The sequence below is a fragment of the Budorcas taxicolor genome, chromosome 7, assembly GCF_023091745.1.
Source record: "Budorcas taxicolor isolate Tak-1 chromosome 7, Takin1.1, whole genome shotgun sequence".
Lineage (NCBI taxonomy): Eukaryota > Metazoa > Chordata > Mammalia > Artiodactyla > Bovidae > Budorcas > Budorcas taxicolor.
The window spans coordinates 9,156,277-9,176,641 of record NC_068916.1 but is presented as its reverse complement, the minus strand read 5'-3'; the positions used below and the strand labels follow the sequence as shown (position 1 = coordinate 9,176,641).

Below are 20,365 nucleotides of genomic sequence, written 5' to 3'. Positions count from 1 at the left end.
CCTATATTTGCCTAATGCTGTATGGTTTATAAGGACCCTTGTAGGCAACATTCAAATGTTTGCAAAATGGTTAAACATCATTCTCCATATATTCTTGGTCGAAAGATGTATGTGATGAGAACACTGAGAAAGTCAGATTTATTGATTCCTATTTCTTGCACAATGCTTTGTCAGGTAGCATTAAACCTGGAATTTGTTCTTCTGTCAGAAACCAGGGTGATCTAATTACTCCCATCACCATAAACCCAATTGCTAAGAGAAAAGTGATATCTTACAGTGAATAGTGCTGGATTTGTGATCTCTGAAGAAGAAGATATAGCTTTGGGGACCAGGCTTGATCACTCAGAGTTTTTGTGTGGCAGAAGTTTTATTACAGTGAAAAGGGACAGAGAACGCTTCTGACATAGACGTCAGAAGGGGAATGGAGAGTGTCCCACTTGCTAGTCTTATCAAGGCCTTATATACTTTTATTAAAGCCACTACCACAACGTAAGTTATCTTGTCATCTTAAGATAACAAGATTAATCACAAGGTTCTTGTTAGAAAGGAGAAACATGTCCTCCAATAGTTGTCTATTGTTGTTATATAATCGTTAGTACAGAGCATAAGGAAAAAGATACCTTTGAGCAAGATGTGTTATTTTGTTTTATAATCATTAGCTCTGGGCTTAAAGAAAGTTAGTCTTAAAGACTGTTGTCATAACAACTCAGAATTTAAGAAGAAATGTCTTATGTGACTAAGATCAAGTAATGTAGAAAAAAAAGTCTGTCCCTTTTTCCTTCTTGAGAGCCCCATACCCCTTTCTCCTCCTTGGGGACCCTGGACTTCTTATCAACCTACCCTAGACTTCTTATCAACTCTGTCAAAAGGAATAGGTCAAGCCTCCACCCTCCCCTGGGCAGCGACATATTGCCACAACACAAATTTTGTGAGGCTACAAAAGTCTAAGCCAGATTACAGTAGAGGAAAGCAAAACACCCCTGAATTTTAACATTGCATGGATCTATGCAGTAGCAGTTAGAAACAGTAATAAGAAGCCTCAGAAAAATTCAGGGAACCACCACATTTCAAATGTGAATCTTGAGTAGCTGTAGAGAAAAGTCTCCAGAGTTGAATTAAGGAAAAAATTCCCACCATAAGAAGTCGCTTTCTCTGTGAGAGAGTGACATTGCACACAAGTCAGTGTGGAACTGTTTGTTGAACAATGACGAGTGCAGAGCCCAGGATTAAATTTATTCCTTAGTCACAATGTGTAATGATATCCTTTGGGTGTGAGGGGAAGATTTAAAGTTGACCACACATAATAGTACTTATAATTTGTTGAGGCATGTGTACTCAAGAGAATGACAAATACAGTATAATATCTCTTATAAATGGAATCTGAAAAAGATAAACTCATAAAAAACAGAGAGTGGAATGTTGATCACCAGAGAATGAGGGGTGGGGGAAGTGGGGAAAGGTTGTTTAAGGGCACAGACTTGCAACCAGTAGATCAATCAGAAGATAAATAAGCTCTGGGGGTCTAAAGTACAGCACAGTGATCATAGACAATAATAATGTATTAGAAATTTCAAAGTTGCTAAGACTCTAGATCTTAATTGTTCCACTACAAAAAGTTATGATAATTATGTGATATTACAGATGTGTTGGTTAACACTGCAGTGATAATCATATTGTGATAAATAAATGTATCAAATCGTACTGTATACCATAGACTTACATGATGTTATCTGTCAATCATATCTCAATGTTTAAAAAAGTTTCATTGGCAAAGTGAAATTGTTTTGGAATATGAATTTTTAAAGCTATTTAAAATAGTAATTTATAACACTTAATGGACACTAGGTTATGGTGATACTGCTACAAACAACAACCATGAACCACAAATGTGTGGTCAGTTCAGTTCAGTTCAGTTCAATCACTCAGTCGTGTCTGACTCTTTGCGACCCCATGAATTTCAGCAGGCCAGGCTTCCCTGTCCATCACCAACTCCCAGAGTTCACTCAGACTCACGTCCATCGAGTCCATGATGCCATCCAGCCATCTCATCCTCTGTCGTCCCCTTCTCCTCCTGCCTCCAATCCCTCCCAGCATCAGAGTCTTTTCCAATGAGTCAACTCTTCACATGAGGTGGACAAAGTACTGGAGTTTCAGCTTTAGCATCATTCCCTCCAAAGAAATCCCAGGGCTGATCTCCTTCAGAATGGATTGGTTGGATCTCCTTGCAGTCCAAGGGACTCTCAAGAGTCTTCTCCAACACCACAGTTCAAAAGCATCAATTCTTCAGCACTCAGCTTTCTTCACAGTCCAACTCTCACATCCATACATGACCACAGGAAAAACCATAGCCTTGACTGGATGGGCCTTAGTCGGCAAAGTAATGTCTCTGCTTTTCAATATGCTATCTAGGTTGGTCATAACTTTTCTTCCAAGGAGTAGGTGTCTTTTAATTTCATGGCTGCAACCACCATCTGCAGTCATGTCCAAACAGGCTGTAGCCCACCAGGCTCCTCTGCCCATGGAATTTTCCAGGCAAGAATGCTGGAGTGTGGGGGATCTTCCTGACCCAGGGATCGAACTCACATCCCCTGTGTCTCCTGCATTGGCAGGCACGTTCTTTACCATTGTGCCATCTGGGAAGTCCATGTACACAATAACAAAATAGAGTTGAAATGCATAAGCAATAAATTAATCAAATTAGCCAAAGTTGAAAAAAATGAGTATTCATGTTTAAGTTGAAGGGTAACTATACATCATTTATCTCAAATCTACATTCAGTCTTTCTCCATAAGTTGAACCTCTGTTTAATAATTATTTGAGGTCTCCTGTGTGCCAAATCCTGTTCTAGTTTTGGGAGAATAGAGATTTGGGAGAATAGAGATGGGTTTATTGCTAGCCCCTGTCTTTGAAGAGTTCCCATGATCCGTGGTGGAAAGACACACAGAGAAATGTCAGGGCTCTCACCAAGATATGGACCAGATGCTAAGAACCACCAAAAGGGGCATGACTCTGCAGCTTGGGAGCATCAGCCAGGTCTTCCCTCATTCCTGTACTCCAGCAGCTCTCACCAGTGCTTCCAGAGGACACTTAGTTCTGTAGGGAAGGTTTTGTAGACATTTTTGGTTGTTACAACCAAAGGAGGAGGAAATGTGCTATAATATCTAGTGGGTAAAGGTAAGGGATGCTGCTCAGTGCCCTACAATGCACAAAACAGATCCCACTGCAAAGAATGAGCCAGTCCCAAATGTCAATAGTGCCAAGTAATAAACCCTGATGTAATACTTAACAAACATTTATTGAGCACCCACTATGTGTGTTAAACACTTTTTTAGATGCTATAGGGGATCCATTGTTGAAGTATTTAGATGTGACCCTGATTCCAGTGTTCAAGAAAGCAAACAGTAGTGGAGAGATAAAGATGTGACTATTTTTAAAAAATCACACTAATTAATATACATGATCTATTGTGATCAAAAGGTACAAGGAAAAGAAAGAAGTCACTATGAGGGCTTATAACAGGAGTGATGACTTAGATGGGAAAATTAGGGAAGGCTTTCCTGAGGAGGTGACATTTAAGGTCAGACTCAAGGATGTGTAGAATATGCCAGAGGAAGGGTATTTCAGGTAGAATCAACAGCATGTGCAAAGTCCCTGATGTCTGAGCATGCTTGGTTTTTTCCAGGAACAGCCAGTAAGTTAGAAAACCTGGAGAGCTGGGGAGGGCTGGGATATAATGTTGAAGATGAAGCATGATCTCTTGACCACAGGAGAGTTTATACTGTGTCCCAAGGGTATAAGCAGACAGGTCATTTTTCAAGTGATCCCTTCTCTTCAACTTTTTGGAGTAGTTTGAGAAGGATACATATTAGCTCTTCTTTATATGTTTGATTGAATTTTCCTGTGAATCTGTCCGGTCCTAGACTTTTGTTTGCTGAGCAACCGTTAGGTCAATAATGAAAACAAAAGAGAATTTTTAAAAATATTGGAAGACAGAAAAATGGATATGCAACATACCAAAACTTGGGATACCGCAAAAGTAGTTCTAAGAGGGAAGTTTATTTTGATAAACATCTATGTTAAGAAGAAAACAGAGACTCTCAAATAAAGAAATTAATTTTCAATCTCAAGGAATTAGAAAAAGAAGAACAAAGGCTAAAGTTAGTAGAAAGAAGGAAAAAAAAAAACAGGTAAAGTTGTGTCCGACTCTTCGCGACCCCATGGACTGCAGCCTACCAGGCTCCTCCATCCATGGGATTTTCCAGGCAAGAGTACTGGAGTGAGGTGCCATTGCCTTCTCCAACTAATTCACTAGTTAGTAGAAAGAAGGAAATAAAACAGGTAAAAGCAGAAGTAAAAAACAGACTAGAAAAATAACAGAAAAGATCACTGAAAATAAGAGCTGATTCTTTGGAAAGATAAACAAAATAGACAAACCTTTAGGTAGACTAAATAGAAAAAATAAAGAGAATGCATATGAAACTAGAAATGAAAAAGGGAATATTGCAACTGATATCACAAAAATGAAAAAGATCATAAGAGACTATAACAATTATACACAACAAAATGGACAACCTAGAAGAAGAAATGATTAACTTCTCAAAATCCAAAGACTGACTCATAAAGGAACAGAAAATGTGAACATATCAAAACAAATAAAGAAATTGAATCAATAGTCAAAAACCTTGAGTCTGGTTTTTGTTTAGATGTTAACCCTTCTCTAAATGTTTCATAGAATTAGAAAAGAAAATCCCAGAACCAGCTGTTTTGCAGATTAGTTCTATCAAACTCTTAAAGAATCAATTCCAATCATTTTCAAACTCTTCTAAAAAATTGAAGAAAGTGAACCCTTACAAACTCAGTTTAAATGACTGCTTTGCCCTGACATCACAAGATAACAACACTACAAGATTAAAAAAAATAACAGGCCAATATCCTTGACGAATATAGGTACAAATAATCTCAACAAAATACTAGGAAATCAAATTTAAGAGTCCATTAAAAGCTTTTCTGCATCCATTGAGATGATCATATGGTTTTTATCCTTCAATTTGTTAATGTGGTGTATTACATTGATTGATTTGTATATACTGAAGAATCATTGCATCCCTGGCATAACATGGTGTAGGATCCTTTTAATATGCTGTTTGATAGCATTTTGTTAAGAATTTTTGTGTGTATATTCATCAGAGATATTGGCCTGTATTTTTCTTTTTTGTGGTATTTTTGACTTGTTTTGGTATCAGGGTGATAAATGAGCTTGGAAGTGTTCTTTCCTCTACAATTTTTTGGGAAGTTTAAGAAGGGTAGGTGTTAACTATTCTCTAGATGTCTCATAGAATTAGCCTATGAAACCATCTGGTTCTGGAATTCTGTTTGTTGGGTGTTTTGAAATCACAGTTTCAGTTTCAAATCTTGTGATTGGTCTGTTTACATATCCTATTTCTCCTGGTTCAGTCTTGAAAAGTTGTACTTTTTAAGCTCATGCAGCTCAATATATATAAAACAACAACAACAACAAACAACTCAATCCAAAAACAGTGGAAGATCTAAGTAGACATTTTTTTCAAAGAAGGCAAACAGATGGTGAAAAAGCACATGAAAATATGCTCAACATGAGAGGGGTAACAGGCAGGAAAGCCAGGAGTCTCCAAACGGAGGAAATAGGCTGCAAGCGTCAGACATTTTTTTCTCTCTTAAGCGGCAGGAGGAAACAAACTAGCAATATTTTTTTCCTTCTCTATACACATTTAAAAGGAGGTTTCTTTTAAAATACTGTGTTGCCATAATGACACCTGGTTTCACCTGAAGTTAACTATTTTCAAACCTTGAGTTAACCAATGCAGTTTTCTTATGGAAATGTTTGTCTATCTATCTTAATGTACTATGCATTTACCCTAAACTCTGTCTTCAAGTCGGTTCCGCCGAATGGCTCAGAACCTACTTGACAAACCAGTATGTTATACTCAGGCATTGTTCCCCTAATCTATGTAAATGAAACTATTTGTATGGTAATCTGCCCTTCTACAAGATTCAAATCAATCGTTTGATGGCCTGTCTGGTGCCAAGATTATCCCAAAATACATTTTATGGATGAGGGGCCTGGTGCCATCCTGAGTTTTAAGACATTCCTTTCTTTCATTAACAGACTGCTAGTGACTATATAACATCCAGCTGAAGACTAGCAGGGGGGTACTCTTTCTGCCCCCTTCTGATGCCTATGTCAGAAGCTTTCTCTCTCTCCTTTATGTTTTAACAAAACTTTATTACACAAAAGTTCTGAGCGATCAAGCCTCATCTCTGGCCTCGGATTGAATTCTTCTCCTCCAGAGGCCAAGAATCTCGGTGTCTTTTTCTGGGTCAACAACAACCTTTCAAACATTGGTAATTATCGGAGAAATACAAATCAAAACTATAATGAGGCATCACCTCAGGCCAGTCAGAATGGCCATCATCAAAAAGGCTATAAACAATAAATACTGGAGAGAGTGTGGAGAAAAGGCTTCCCTCCTACATCGTTGGCAGGAATGTAATTTGGTACAGCCACTATGAAAGTTTCTTTAAAAATTAAAATAGAGTTACCATCTGATACAGCAATCCCACTTGGGCATATACATAGAGAAAACCATAATTAGAAAATGTATATGCACCCCAATGTTCACTCTTTGCAATAGCCAGGACATGGAAGCAACCTAAATGTCCATTGACAGAAGAGTGGTAAAGAAGATGTGTATATATTCTTATATATATATATATATATATATATACACACACATATATGTATCTGTGTATATATATATATATATATAAAGGAATATTGCTCTACCATAAAAAAGAATGAAATAATGCCATTTGCAGAAACATGGGTGGAACTAGAGATTATCATAGTAAGTGAAGTAAGTCAGACAGAGAAAGATAAATATTCATGATAACATTCATAAGTAGAATCTAATTTTTAAAGTGATATATAGTTTCTGGTCTTACATTTAGATCTTTAATCCATTTTGAGTTTATTTTTGTGTATGGTGTTAGAAAGTGATCTAGTTTCATTCTTTTACAAGTGGTTGACCAGTTTTCCCAGCACCACTTGTTAAAGATATTGTCTTTACTCCATTGTATATTCTTGCCTCCTTTGTCGAAGATAAGGTGTCCATAGGTGTATGGATTTATCTCTGGGCTTTCTATTTTGTTCCATTGATCTATATTTCTGTCTTTGTGCCAGTACCATACTGTCTTGATGACTGTGGCTTTGTAGTAGAGCCTGAAGTCAGGCAGGTTGATTCTTCCAGTTTCATTCTTCTTTCTCAAGATTGCTTTGGCTATTCGAGGTTTTTTGTGTTTCCATTCAAATTGTGAAATTATTTGTTCTAGCTCTGTGAAAAATACCGCTGGTAGCTTGATAGGGATTGCATTGAATCTGTAGATTGCTTTGGGTAGTATACTCATTTTCACTGTATTGATTCTTCTGATCCATGAACATGGTATATTTCTCCATCTATTAGTGTCCTCTTTGATTTCTTTCATCAGTGTTTTATAATTTTGTATATATAGGTCTTTAGTTTCTTTAGGTAGATATATTCCTAAGTATTTTATCTTTTCATTGCAATGGTGAATGGAATTGTTTCCTTAATTTCTTTTTCTACTTTCTCATTATTAGTGTATAGGAATGCAAGGGATTTCTGTGTGTTGATTTCATATCCTGCAACTTTACTGTATTCATTGATTAGCTCTAGTAATTTTCTGGTGGAGTCCTTAGGGTTTTCTATGTAGAGGATCATGTTATCTGCAGACAGTGAGAGTTTTACTCCTTCTTTTCCAATTTGGATTCCTTTTATTTATTTATTCTTTTTCTGCTCTGATTGCTGTGGCCAAAACTTCCAGAACTATGTTGAATAGTAGTGGTGAAAGTGGGCACCCTTGTCTTGTTCCTGACTTTAGGGGAAATGCTTTCAATTATTCACCATTGAGGGTAATGTTTGCTGTGGGTTTGTCATATATAGCTTTTATTACATTGAGGTATGTTCCTTCTATTCCTGCTTTCTGGAGAGTTTTTATCATAAATGGATGTTGAATTTTGTCAAAGGCCTTCTCTGCGTCTATTGAGGTAATCATATGGCTTTTATTTTTCAATTTGTTAATGTGGTGTATTACATTGATTGATTTGCGGATATTGAAGAATCCTTGCATCCCTGGGATAAAGCCCACTTGGTCATGGTGGATGATCTTTTTAATGTGTTGTTGGATTCTGATTGCTAGAATTTTGTTAAGGATTTTTGCATCTATGTTCATCAGTGATATTGGCCTGTAGTTTTCTTTTTTGTGGTATCTTTGTCAGGTTTTGGTATTAGGGTGATGGTGGCCTCATAGAATGAGTTTGGAAGTTTGCCTTCCTCCAATTTTCTGGAAGAGTTTGAGTAGGACAGGTGTTAGCTCTTCTCTAAATTTTTGGTAGAATTCAGCTGTGAAGCCATCTGGTCCTGGGCTTTTGTTTGCTGGAAGATTTCTGATTACAGTTTCAATTTCCGTGCTTGTGATGAGTCTGTTAAGATTTTCTATTTCTTCTTGGTTCAGTTTTGGAAAGTTGTACTTTTCTAAGAATTTGTCCATTTCTTCCACATTGTCCATCTTATTGGCATATAATTGCTGATAATAGTCTCATGATCCTTTGTATTTCTGTGTTGTCTGTTGTGATCTCTCCATTTTAATTTCTAATTTTATTGATTTGATTTTTCTCCCTTTGTGTCTTAGTGAGTCTGGCTAGTGGTTTGTCAATTTTATTTATCTTTTCAAAGAACCAGCTTTTGGCTTTGTTGATTTTTGCTATGGTCTCTTTTGTTTCTTTTGCATTTATTTTTGCCCTAATTTTTAAGATTTCTTTTCTTCTACTAACTCTGGGGTTCTCCAATTCTTCCTTTTCTAGCTGCTTTAGGTGTAGAGTTAGCTTATTTAATTGGCTTTTTTCTTGTTTCTTGAGGTATGCCTGTATTGCTATGAGCTTTCCTCTTAGCATTGCTTTTATAGTGTCCCACAGGTTTGGGGTTGTTGAGGTTTCATTTTCATTCATGTCTATGCATATTTTGATTTCTTTTTTGATTTCTTCTGTGATTTGTTGGTTATTCAGAAGTGTGTTGTTCAGCTTCCATATATTGGAATTGTTAATAGTTTTTCTCCTGTAATTGAGATCTAATCTTAATGCATTATGGTCAGAAAAGATGCTTGGAATGATTTCAATTTTTTTGAATTTATCAAGGTTAGATTTATGGCCCAGGATGTGATCTCTCCTGGAGAAGGTTCCATTAGCACTTGAGAAAAAGGTGAAATTCATTGTTTTGGGGTGAAATGTCCTATAGATATCAGTTAGATCTAACTGGCCTATTATAAATCACAGCAGGAGCCTCTATGATCCACCTCCAAGAATACTGGAAATAAAAGTAAAAATAAACAAACGGGATCTAATTAAAATTAAAAGCTTCTGCACAACAAAGGAAACTATAAGCAAGGTGAAAAGGCAGTTTTCGGAATGAGAGAAAATAATAGCAAATGAAGCAACTAACAAACAACTAATCTCAAAAATATACAAGCAACTTACACAGCTCAATTCCAGAAAAATAAATGACCCAATCAAAAAATGGGCCAAAGAACTAAACAGACATTTCTCCAAAGAAGACATACGGATGGCTAACATGAAAAGATGCTCAACATCACTCATAATCAGAGAAATGCAAATCAAGACCACAATGAGGTACCATTTCACGCCAGTCAGAATGACAGCGATCCAAAAGTCTACAAGCAATAAATGCTGGAGAGGGTGTGGAGAAAAGGGAACCCTTTTACACTGTTGGTGGGAATGCAAACTAGTACAGCCACTATGGAGAACAGCGTGGAGATTCCTTAAAAAATTGCAAATAGAACTGCCTAATGAAAAAAAAAAAAAAAAGAACTGCCTAATGACCCAGCAATCCCACTGCTGGGCATACACACAGAAGAAACCAGAATTGAAAGAGACACGTGTACCTCAATGTTCATTGCAGCACTGTTTATAATAGCCAGAACATGGAAGCAACCTAGATGTCCACCAGCAGACTATTGGATAAGAAAGCTGTGGTACCTATACACAATGGAGTATTACTCAGCCATTAAAAAGAATACATTTGAATCAGTTCTAAAGAGGTGGATGAAACTGGAGCCTATTATACAGAGTGAAATAAGCCAGAAAGAAAAACACCAATACTGCATACTAACACGTATATATGGAATTTAGAAAGATGGTAATGATAACCCTGTATGCAAGACAGCAAAAGAGACACAGATATTTAGAATGGACTTTTGGACTCTGTGGGAGAGGGAGAGGGTGGGATGATTTGGGAGAATGGCATTGAAACATATATTCTATCATGTGAGAAACAAATTGCCAGTCTATATTTGATACAGGATACAGGATGCTTGGGGCTGGTGCACAGGGATGATCCAGAGAGATGATATGGGGTGGGAGGTGGGAGGGAGGTTCAGGATTGGGAACTCATGTACACCCGTGGCTGATTCATGTCAATATATGGCAAAACCAATACAGTATTATAAAGCAAATTAAGTAAAAATAAAAATTTTTTTAAAAGTAAAATAAAATGTTGTTTTATTGTTGTTTCCTGAAAAAAATAAATAAAAGTGATATAAATGAACTTATTTAGAAAACAGAAACAGACTCTGAGGCTTTGAAAAGAAGCTACAGTTACTGAAGGAGAAACATGAGGGGGAGGGATAAACTATGAATTTAGGAGTAACATATAGACAATACTATATGTAAAATAGATAACTTACAAGGACCTATTGTATAGCACAGGGAATTCTCTCTACTCAATATTCTGTAATAACCTATATATGAAAAGAATTTGAAAAGGAATGAATATATGTATATGTTATAACATGAATCAATATGCTGCTCACTTGAAACTAATGCAACACTGTAAATCAACTATACACCAATAAAAATTAAAAAAAAACAAAAGTAACAAAACACTAGACACAGTGCTTCATATATGAAAAAGGCACAGTCCTGGTAGCATTTCTTATTATCTTCAGGTTATTCTAGCTTTTTTTTTTTTTTTAATTTGGGAGGATGGGGAAATAAAGTCTTCTTTTACTAATCCATTAAAGAAGAATCAGCTGCATCAGGGTCCTGACACATCCATGTGGGGCTCTCTACCTGCCTATAGATAAATAATACATTTTAGGCAAAAATAATGGGATGAGTTCATGTCACTGGGCACAAAGATATATGCACCCCAATATTCACTGCAACACTATTTATAGTAGCCAGGACATGGAAAGAACCTAGATATCCATTAACAGATGAATGGATAGATGTGGTGCATATCTACAATGGAATATTACTCAGCCATAAAAAGGAACAAAAGTGAGTCAGTTGAACTGAGGATGAACCTAGAGTCTGTCTTTTATCTTTAACAAAATTTTTTTTATTTGTATATAGTTGATTTACAGTGCTGCATTAGTTTCAAGTGTATATCATATTGATTCAGTTATACATGTACATATATTCATTCCTTTTCAGGCACAGACTGGAGTAAGTAAGAAACAGAAAAACAAAGATCATATATTAAGACATAAATGAGGAATCTAAAAAATGGTACAGATGAACCTATTTTCAGGGCAGGAATAGAGACACAGACATAGAGAACTGACATGTGGGCATAGTTGGGAGGAAGGGGGATTGGGATGAAATGGGAGATTAGGATTGACATATATACACTATCATGTGTATAATAGTTGAGTAGTGGGAACCTGCTCTTATAGCATAGGGAGCTCATCTGGGTGCTCCATGATAACCCAGAGGGGTAGGATGTGGAGTGGGTGGGACAGAGGTTCAAAAGGAAGGGATATATCCTATGCATACAGTTGATTTGTTTTGTTATAAAGCATAAACTAACACAACATTGTAAAGCCATTATACTCCAGTTTAAAAAAAGAGATTGTGATGATAGAGTCTATGGCAGAAGGGGGAAAATTGGAGAAAAACTAATAGCTAGTGTGCATCCAACTCCTATGGAATGTGAGTGTTTCACAGACCTGAATCACTGCAGAGTTCTATAGAGATAGAAATTATTAAACCCAAACCATCTGTCACCTTCCATACCACCAAACTGGCTGTCAGGAGCTTAGGGGATGGAAAGTTCTGCGGAAGCTTCTCTGTATGGCATTCTTCAGCTCCTTATTCCTGAGGCTAAAAATGATGGGGCTAAGAAAGGGGGTGAAGACTGTGTAGGTGGTGGCCAGCAGAGTGTTACTGTCCATAGAATGAGGGCCCTTGGGCTTGAGGTAGATGATGGAGGCAAAACCGTAGTGCACGACCACTATGGTGAGGTGGGAGACACAGGTGGAGAAGGTCTTGTGCCGGCCCTCAGCGGAGGGGATCCTCAGGATGGCAGCCACGATGAAGACATAGGAGAGGACGATGAAGAACAAGCAGCCCATCAGGGCCGTGACACAGACTAGGATCACACCCGTGGTGACAGAGGCTGTCTCCTTCCCACAGGCCAACTTCAAGAGGGAAAGCACATGGCAGACAAAATGGTGTATCTCCTTAGACCCACAGAAGGTGAGGTGAAAAACTATCAATGTCAACATCATCCCCATGACTGAGCCACCAGCCCAGCACCAGGACACAAGACGGGCACAGTCACGGGTGCTCATGAGCACGTTGTAGCGCAGGGGGTGGCAGATGGCCACATAGCGGTCGTAGCCCATGATCATGAGCAGGAAGGAGTGGGTGAAGCCAAACGTGAAGGAGAAGAACATCTGGCTGGCACAGGCCACAAAGGTGATGGAGTGGTGGGTGGAGAGCATGTCGGCCAGCATGCGAGGGGTGACCGCAACAGTGAACAGGATCTCGGAGATGGAGAGAGCACACAGGAAGAGGTACATGGGGGTGTGGAGGCTGTGCTCCCTCCAGATGGTGCCCATGATGAGCAGGTTGCCCAGCAGTGTGAACAGGTACATCAGCAGGTACAGCAGGAAGAAGGTGGGCAGGAGCTGCTGAGGGAAGTTGGAGAAGCCGATGAGGATGAATTCAGACACTGTGCTGCAGTTCTGAGCAGACGAGGATGCTGCATCTGAGGAGATCAGAAACAAGATGAAGGCCCAGTGGTTAAAACAGAGGCCCTAACATAGGTTAAATGGCAATCAAAGACATCTATACTAGTCTCACAATCTTCATCAGTGAGATGTAGTAAATCATAATAGTACTTTGTGCTCATGCTCATGGTCAGTCGCTCAGTCATGTCCGACTCTTTGTGACCCCATCGACTGTAGCCTGCCAGACTCCTCTGTCCATGGGATTTCCCAGGAAGAATACTGGAGCAGGTTGCCATTTTCTCCTCCAAAGGATCTTTCTGGCCCAGGGATGGAACCCACGTCTCCTGCATTGGCACACAGATTGTTTACCACTGAGCCACCTGGGAGCCCATAATACTTAACCATTTATTAATGTGATATTGATAAACTAACATCAGCTCCTTAAGTGCTTAAGATATTGTTTGGCTACTGGGTTATGTTTATTAACAGTGATGGAAAGAAATAAAAGAATCTAGATTTGTAATCATTAAAACAGACATGGATGATCTGGGTCATATTCTCTTGAATAGTGCTCCTGCTCTAGAAAACATATATTTGGTTATTAGTGTTCTGAAAAATCTTTTCTCTCTGATAATCTTTGTCCTTTTATTGAGTAACCCATTCATCTTTATTTTCATACTATTTCATTGGTACTCACTTCTGGCATCCTATCTCACATTTTTTACTTGCTCTTCTAAAGAACCAAATGGAAAATTTGAAAATGAAAAAATGGACAAATATATGCCAGGAAAATGTGTACCAAAGGAAATGTGAGGCAGCAATCTTGAAAGCAAGAACAATGAAATTAATTGTAATAATAGCCATAAAATCTCTGTTACCATATGCCAGTAAAAAGAACCAAGTTCCCTGGAGAGGTGATCTGGTCATGGAAGGAAGCTTAAGAGATCTCTTCAACTGTAAAAAGGAACTTCCACTGAAAATGTGTTAATGTTAAAGGATACCAGAACCAGATTCAAAACACGCCCACTGAGCATCAAAAAAGGTGATCATGTGCAAAGGATGAAGGAATAAGCTAAATGACACCATGAAGGATCAATCAGAAAATCTAGAAGGTGAAATCTTACACAGAACAGTTGGTCTGTTCTCATCAATAAGCCAGAATCAAGAAAAAAGAAATAGACATGCAAAGGCCATAATAATAATATACAATACTGGGTACTGATTTAGAGAAGTAGCTGGAAAGTATTTTTAAGGAGCTAGAGTCTCTTCTGGTGTGAATGAATGATAAAATACAAATAATAGGGATTGTTTTTAATTTAGTTATTCATTTGAATGTGATTTTTGTTATAAAAAGGCTGTGAAGGAAAATATAACCAGTTTAAAATCATATTGAAATATAAAAATTACACATATGCACACAGGATGGGCCTAAGAGGAATGTTTTATGTAAGAAATGTATTATGTAAGAGGAATATTTTATGAAAGAAAATTGTAGCAACCTGCATATGTATGATTAACACATACAACAATACACACTTGAATATTAGGAAGAAATATGCAACATAACTTCAATGAAATAGTTAAATCAGTACTAGATAGATAGATTTAAAAAATGAAGTTGGAAGTTCAAACAGAGTTTAGAAATGCGATTTGGGAATTATTCATTGCAATTCCTTAATAATATTCAAACATTAGCTCCTAGACATACTTAGGTTCTTCACCAAACAAAATTAAACATTTTTTTAAGTACACAGAGGGCCTTAACCAAATCTTACCCTGTTTTAGGACATAGAGAAATCGTTCATTCACTTGGAAGTATAAATAATAAATAGATTAAAATGTGCTAAAAATGGAAATCAGTAGAGAACCAGTAGCTTTCCAAATTCCATAAGTGGGAAATAAACATTAAATAATCATTTGTTTCAGTATTAAATAATATAATAAATGAAGAAATATTTATAATTAAATAATGTAAGCATCAAATGTCAAAGTTATAACCTAAAACATTACTATGAGGGGCGTACACATCTTTAAATATATTTATCAAGCTACTTCGTCCAGAAAATAACACTTAATACAATGAAAGTCAGGTGATTGGAACAGATTAATAAGATAGAAACAAGAAGAAAATGCCAATAAAAAAACCTAAAATTAAATTGGAACTAACTACAAAAATAAGGGATGCTTGGGCTTCCCTGGTGGCTCAGAGGTTAAAGCATCTGCCTGCAATGCAGGAGACCTGGGTTTGATCCCTGGGTCAGGAAGATCACCTGGAGAAGGAAATGGCAACCCACTCCAGTATTCTTGCCTGGAGAATCCCATGGATGGAGGAGCCTGGTGGGCTACAGTCCACGGGATCACAAAGAGTTGCACACGACTGAGCGACTTCACTTTCACCTTTAAGTGAATAGAAATGGTAGTAATAAAATATAAGTTAAGGAATTGAAACAAAAAATGAAATGAGTGCATTTTCAGAAGCATATAAAATTACAGAACTACTACAAGAAAATAACAGAGACCCTAGATATTCAAAAAAGTTTTAAAGAAACTGAAATGGATAAAGCCTTTCTCTTCCTATAATCATTAGTCCCAGTTTACAAGTGAGTGCTCTTAAACCTTTGAGGAACACTTGATGAATATCTTACACATATGCTTAAAAAAAAATGAAATCCGCTGAGCTCATTTCATCAGGTTAATGCAATCTGATTCTAAAGCCAGGTAAGAATGTTACAAGAAATGACAATTACAGGTCCACTTTACCTATCCTTGCAAATTTTATAATCCATTAAAAGATATTACTTAACCAAATAAAATGATGTATTAACATTAGTGTGTTATGATCAGGTGATGTGGATTTATCATATGAATTACAAGAAGGTATAGCAGCATCATTAATTCATCACATGAACAAACTGAAAAAGAAAAATGATAGAATTCTTTTGATCCAGGAAGGAGCATATTTTCTAAAGTTAAACTACTATTTATGATTTTTAAATTTTTTATATAATTGACATATAACCTTGTATTAGTTTTACATGTACAGCATAATGATTTGATATATGTATGTTTATTTGTGATTCTTTAAAAAACCTTTTTACAACATGAACTTGAAGGGGACTTTCTTGGCTAAAGAATACATACTAGAATCCTAGCTAATACCATATACTAAGTGTGGACTTTTACATGCACCATTCTATAGGAACAGGAATAAGCCAAGGTTACTCACAGTCTCTGCTGTTCTTTAACATGGAACTGAAAGCCATGAGCATCTACAAAGAAAGAAGATACATAAAGATAGGAAGGGAAGTGACCTTATCATCTATCCAGAAAAAAATTTAAAAAATCAAGATGTAAAATGTTAAAAATTAAGTAAACAAGAGAGGCATACCTTCCCGGGTAGTGAGAACATTATAGTCACAGCCACTTTTTAAAAGTGTGAACCTGGATTAGACATGTTTTTGTTGTTTAGTCGCCAAGTCATGTCTAACTCTTTTGCAACCCCATGGACTGTAGCCCGCCATTCTCCTCTGTCTGTGGGATTTCCCAGGCAAGAATACAGGAGTGCATTGCCATTTTCCTTCTCAAAGGGATCTTCCCAACCCAGAGATTGAGCTCACATCTCCTGCATCTCCTGCATTGGCAGGGAGATTCTTTACCACTGAGCCACCAGGGAAGCACTGATTAAATCAACTTCATATCTCAGAAAATATCCCTTCATTATTCAAAACCTAATATGATAAAGGTGGCAGCATAATTCAAAGGGAAAAGATAAGATTGTTAACTTCTTTTTGATGGGAAAACTGTTCATTTCATGAAGCAAAGTAAATCTGAATTTCTGCCCAAGAACAAATGCAAAAGTGGCATTCAGACAGATTCAAGACATAAATATGTAATATCAAAACATAAATATGTAATCTCAACCAAAGTTAATGGAAGAAAGGGCAAGAGAATTAGTTTGTTGGTATTCAAAGACACAAATCCTAAGGATATTTTAAAAAATGCAAACATCAACATTAAGGATTTTTATTCACAAAGGAAATCCTGGACAAAGTTATTAGGCAGATGGAATATTGGGGAAAATAATTGCATTGTGTAAAACTGACAAAGAAATACCATCTAGAAGAATGAACACGAATTAGAAACCTTGGTACAGATATGAGCAGAGAAATTACAGGAGTTTGTAAAGATGTGCCAAATGTGAAGATGCTCAGTAAAACAGGGAAGGGGAGTGGGCACACACACATACACACAGAGGGGAATTTCACTGTATAATTATTTAATTCCCCCAGTTAGAAAATGCTTGGATTATGGGGAGAAAAGAATCCTCCTGCAATGCTAAAGAGAATGTAGAATGATGGAAATTCAGAATAGGCTCGCTCCGTACTCCAGCAAATTTGGTCATAAGTATATTTCAATTTCTCAAACCTATTTATAGGGGAGCAGGTAAGAGGATGTTCCCCTTATTAGTGGGAGACTTGAACAAGCCTGCAGAAGGCAGAAAGATGGGATGGATGCAAACACTGGAGCCCCAACAAGGTGTACACATAGCATTGTAAGTGGATTTTTAAAAATAAAATTGAGTGAATAAAGCAGAAAACAGAGTGAACTCTCTATGCTGCTGCTGCTGCTAAGTCGCTTCAGTTGTGTCCAAATCTGTGCGACCCCAGAGATGGTAGCCCTCTCTATAATTCCACACTAAAAATATAGCACATGAAACTACATCACATGAAAGGGGAACAGTTGATACATGTCACTGCACATTTGTCAAAATCCATAGAATGTAACACAGAGAGTGAAGCTTAATGTAAACTTGGAGTTTGGTTAATTATTATGTATCTATATAGGTCCCTCAATTATAACAAATGTCTCATACTAATGCAACATGTAAATGACAGAAGAAACTATATGGCAAAGGAAGTAAGTGGGAACTCCATATACTTTCTGATCAGTTTGTCTGTAAACCTAAAAGGTCTCTAATAAATTAAAGCCCATTATTTTGAGAATTAAAAAATTAAAAAGATATGCAAATGGAAATCTAGACAAATGTGCAAGAACATATACAGATCAGAGTACTCAGCTTCAGCTTCAGCATTCATGATAATTTGGGGCCACATCATTCTTTGGCTGTCATTTTCATTGTACAGTGTTTAGAAGAAACACTGGCCTTTACTAACCAGATGCCAATAACATCCCCTTCTCAGCATGAACTGTGACAATTAAAAAAATTCCTGTATATGTCCAAATGTGCACTGTGGACCAGAATCAGCCTGGGCTCAGAACTGCAGTCCTAGAAGTTGCCGGGGCACACTGGCTAAGCAAGAACTAGGGACGCACATTTCCTCCTGCCCTCTCTCTCCTGGCCCCCCCTGCCTGGTTTGTCTCTTCCAAGAAGTGGCTAGCAGGGAAGGGCAGAAGAGAGTGTCCTGCTTGTTGCTGTCAGTGGCATCCACAGGCAGGGGTGGGGTCAAACCTAAGGGCTCCTCTCCCTGATACGGTGTGCTTTATCCCTGCTGAAGTCTCCAGCAGACGGTTCCCCAAGAGTCTGTCCATGAAACCAGACCAAAAGGGCAGTCTTCTGGGTATGGAGAAACCAGGTGGGACCTCAGAGGACTGTCTGGCACCTGTACTCTCTGCTTCCTCTGCGAACTAGAGAGACTGCAGCCCCTGTTGAGGGCTGAGGAGCAACTAGCTGTGGGAGAGAAAAGACTGAATACAGATGCCCAACCCCCTCAGGGTCAAGTCAGAGGGAAGACAGCAGCTAGAGGAGTCCAGAGAGAGAATCCACTGTGGTGCCCTCAGGGAAAGGGCAGTTGGAAGACTTCTCAGAAAAAGGGTAACTTGGAGCTGGGTCCTGGAGAACGACTTCTCTTGGGGGTGAATTTCTAGCCAAATTGCAAAACCTCACCTCTCTTCTCAGTCAAGTTCTACCCTATTCCTGTTGTCTTGCTGATCTAAACCAGACAGTCTGACATTAGCATATGTGTCCCTAGGATAAAATACACATATTTCATCTCTCATTCTTCATCTTGTTCCTGACAGTACGTAAATTTGTTAGTGTCTTAGGAGTGATAAGTTTCTTTTTTATGCTGATGAGATGACTGGAGGCTGGGGGCCTCAAGGCAGCTTCAGGATGAGGGCTGCTCTCCAGAAAGACCAACGATGAGAAATTTTCTTCTATCTATGCCTTGTCTCTACTGCTCTATCCTGGTTTGGCCCAAAGTGGTTGCTGCTAACCTAGAAAGGAGGCTCTGGGGGAGACAGAGGTGTGAAACGGGTGCACTCTTCTGATGTGTATGTGTATTTGCTCAGCACTGGTGTGTGAATGATTTTCTATGAGACCAGAGGAGACAGAATTCAGTCCACCTGTCATAAGAGGTTGGAAAGCCCAGTCTTGAAAGGAAAGGCTGCTGTGGTTCAGTCACTCAGTCGTCTCTATTTGTGATCCCACAGACTACAGCATGCCAGGCTTCCCTGTCCTTCACTCTTTCCCAAAGTTTGCTCAAACTCATGTCCGTTGAGTTGATGATGCCATCCAACCCCCTTATCCTCTGTCGTCCCTGTCTTCTCATGCCTTCAATCTTTCCCACCATCAGGGTCTTTTCCAATGAGTTAGCTCTTTGAATCAAGTGGCCAGGGGCTATAGAATAAGTTAAGCACCGATGGCCAATGATTTAATTAACCATGGCTCTGTGATGAAACCTTTATAAATGCTTCCCAAACAGCACAAATTAGAGAGTTACTAAGCTGGTGACCACATGGAGGTGCTGGTAGAGTGGTGTGTCCAGGGAAGGATGGAAGCTCCTTACACCTTCACCCACACCTTGCCTATGCCTCCCCTTCTATTTGGCTGTTCCAGAAAAACATCTATTTCTGCTTTGTTGACTATGCCAAAGCCTTTGACTGTGTGGATCATAATAAACTGTGGAAAATTCTTCAACAGATGGGAATACCAGACCACCTGACCTGCCTCTTGAGAAACCTATATGCAGGTCAGGAAGCAACAGTTAGAACTGGGCATGGAACAACAGACTGGTTCCAAATAGGAAAAGGAGTACATCAAGACTGTATATTGTAACCCTGCTTATTTAAGTTCTATGCAGAGTACATCATGAGAAACGCTGGGCTGGAAAAAGCACAAGCTGGAATCAAGATTGCCGGGAGAAATATCAATAACCTCAGATATGCAGATGACACCACCCTTGCTTTGCGATTTCACTTCACTTTACTTTCTGCCATAAGGGTAAAAAAACTTAAATAAACAGGGTGACAATATACAGCCTTG

At 38.1% G+C, this 20,365-nt stretch overlaps 1 protein-coding gene across 1 annotated transcript; it reads right to left on the bottom strand.

Annotated features, from left to right (window-relative positions):
* Positions 1-12,159: 12,159 nt before the first annotated feature.
* Positions 12,160-13,098, bottom strand: LOC128051140 (olfactory receptor 10H4-like). Its single transcript, XM_052643632.1, has one exon. The coding sequence runs from the start codon at positions 13,006-13,008 to the stop codon at positions 12,160-12,162; it is 849 nt and encodes a 282-aa protein (XP_052499592.1). The 5' UTR covers positions 13,009-13,098.
* Positions 13,099-20,365: the final 7,267 nt, after the last annotated feature.

Bases quoted from the DNA above. Each gene is read 5' to 3' on its own strand.
- LOC128051140 (XM_052643632.1), bottom strand. From the start codon at position 13,008: ATGTACCTGTTCACACTGCTGGGCAACCTGCTCATCATGGGCACCATC.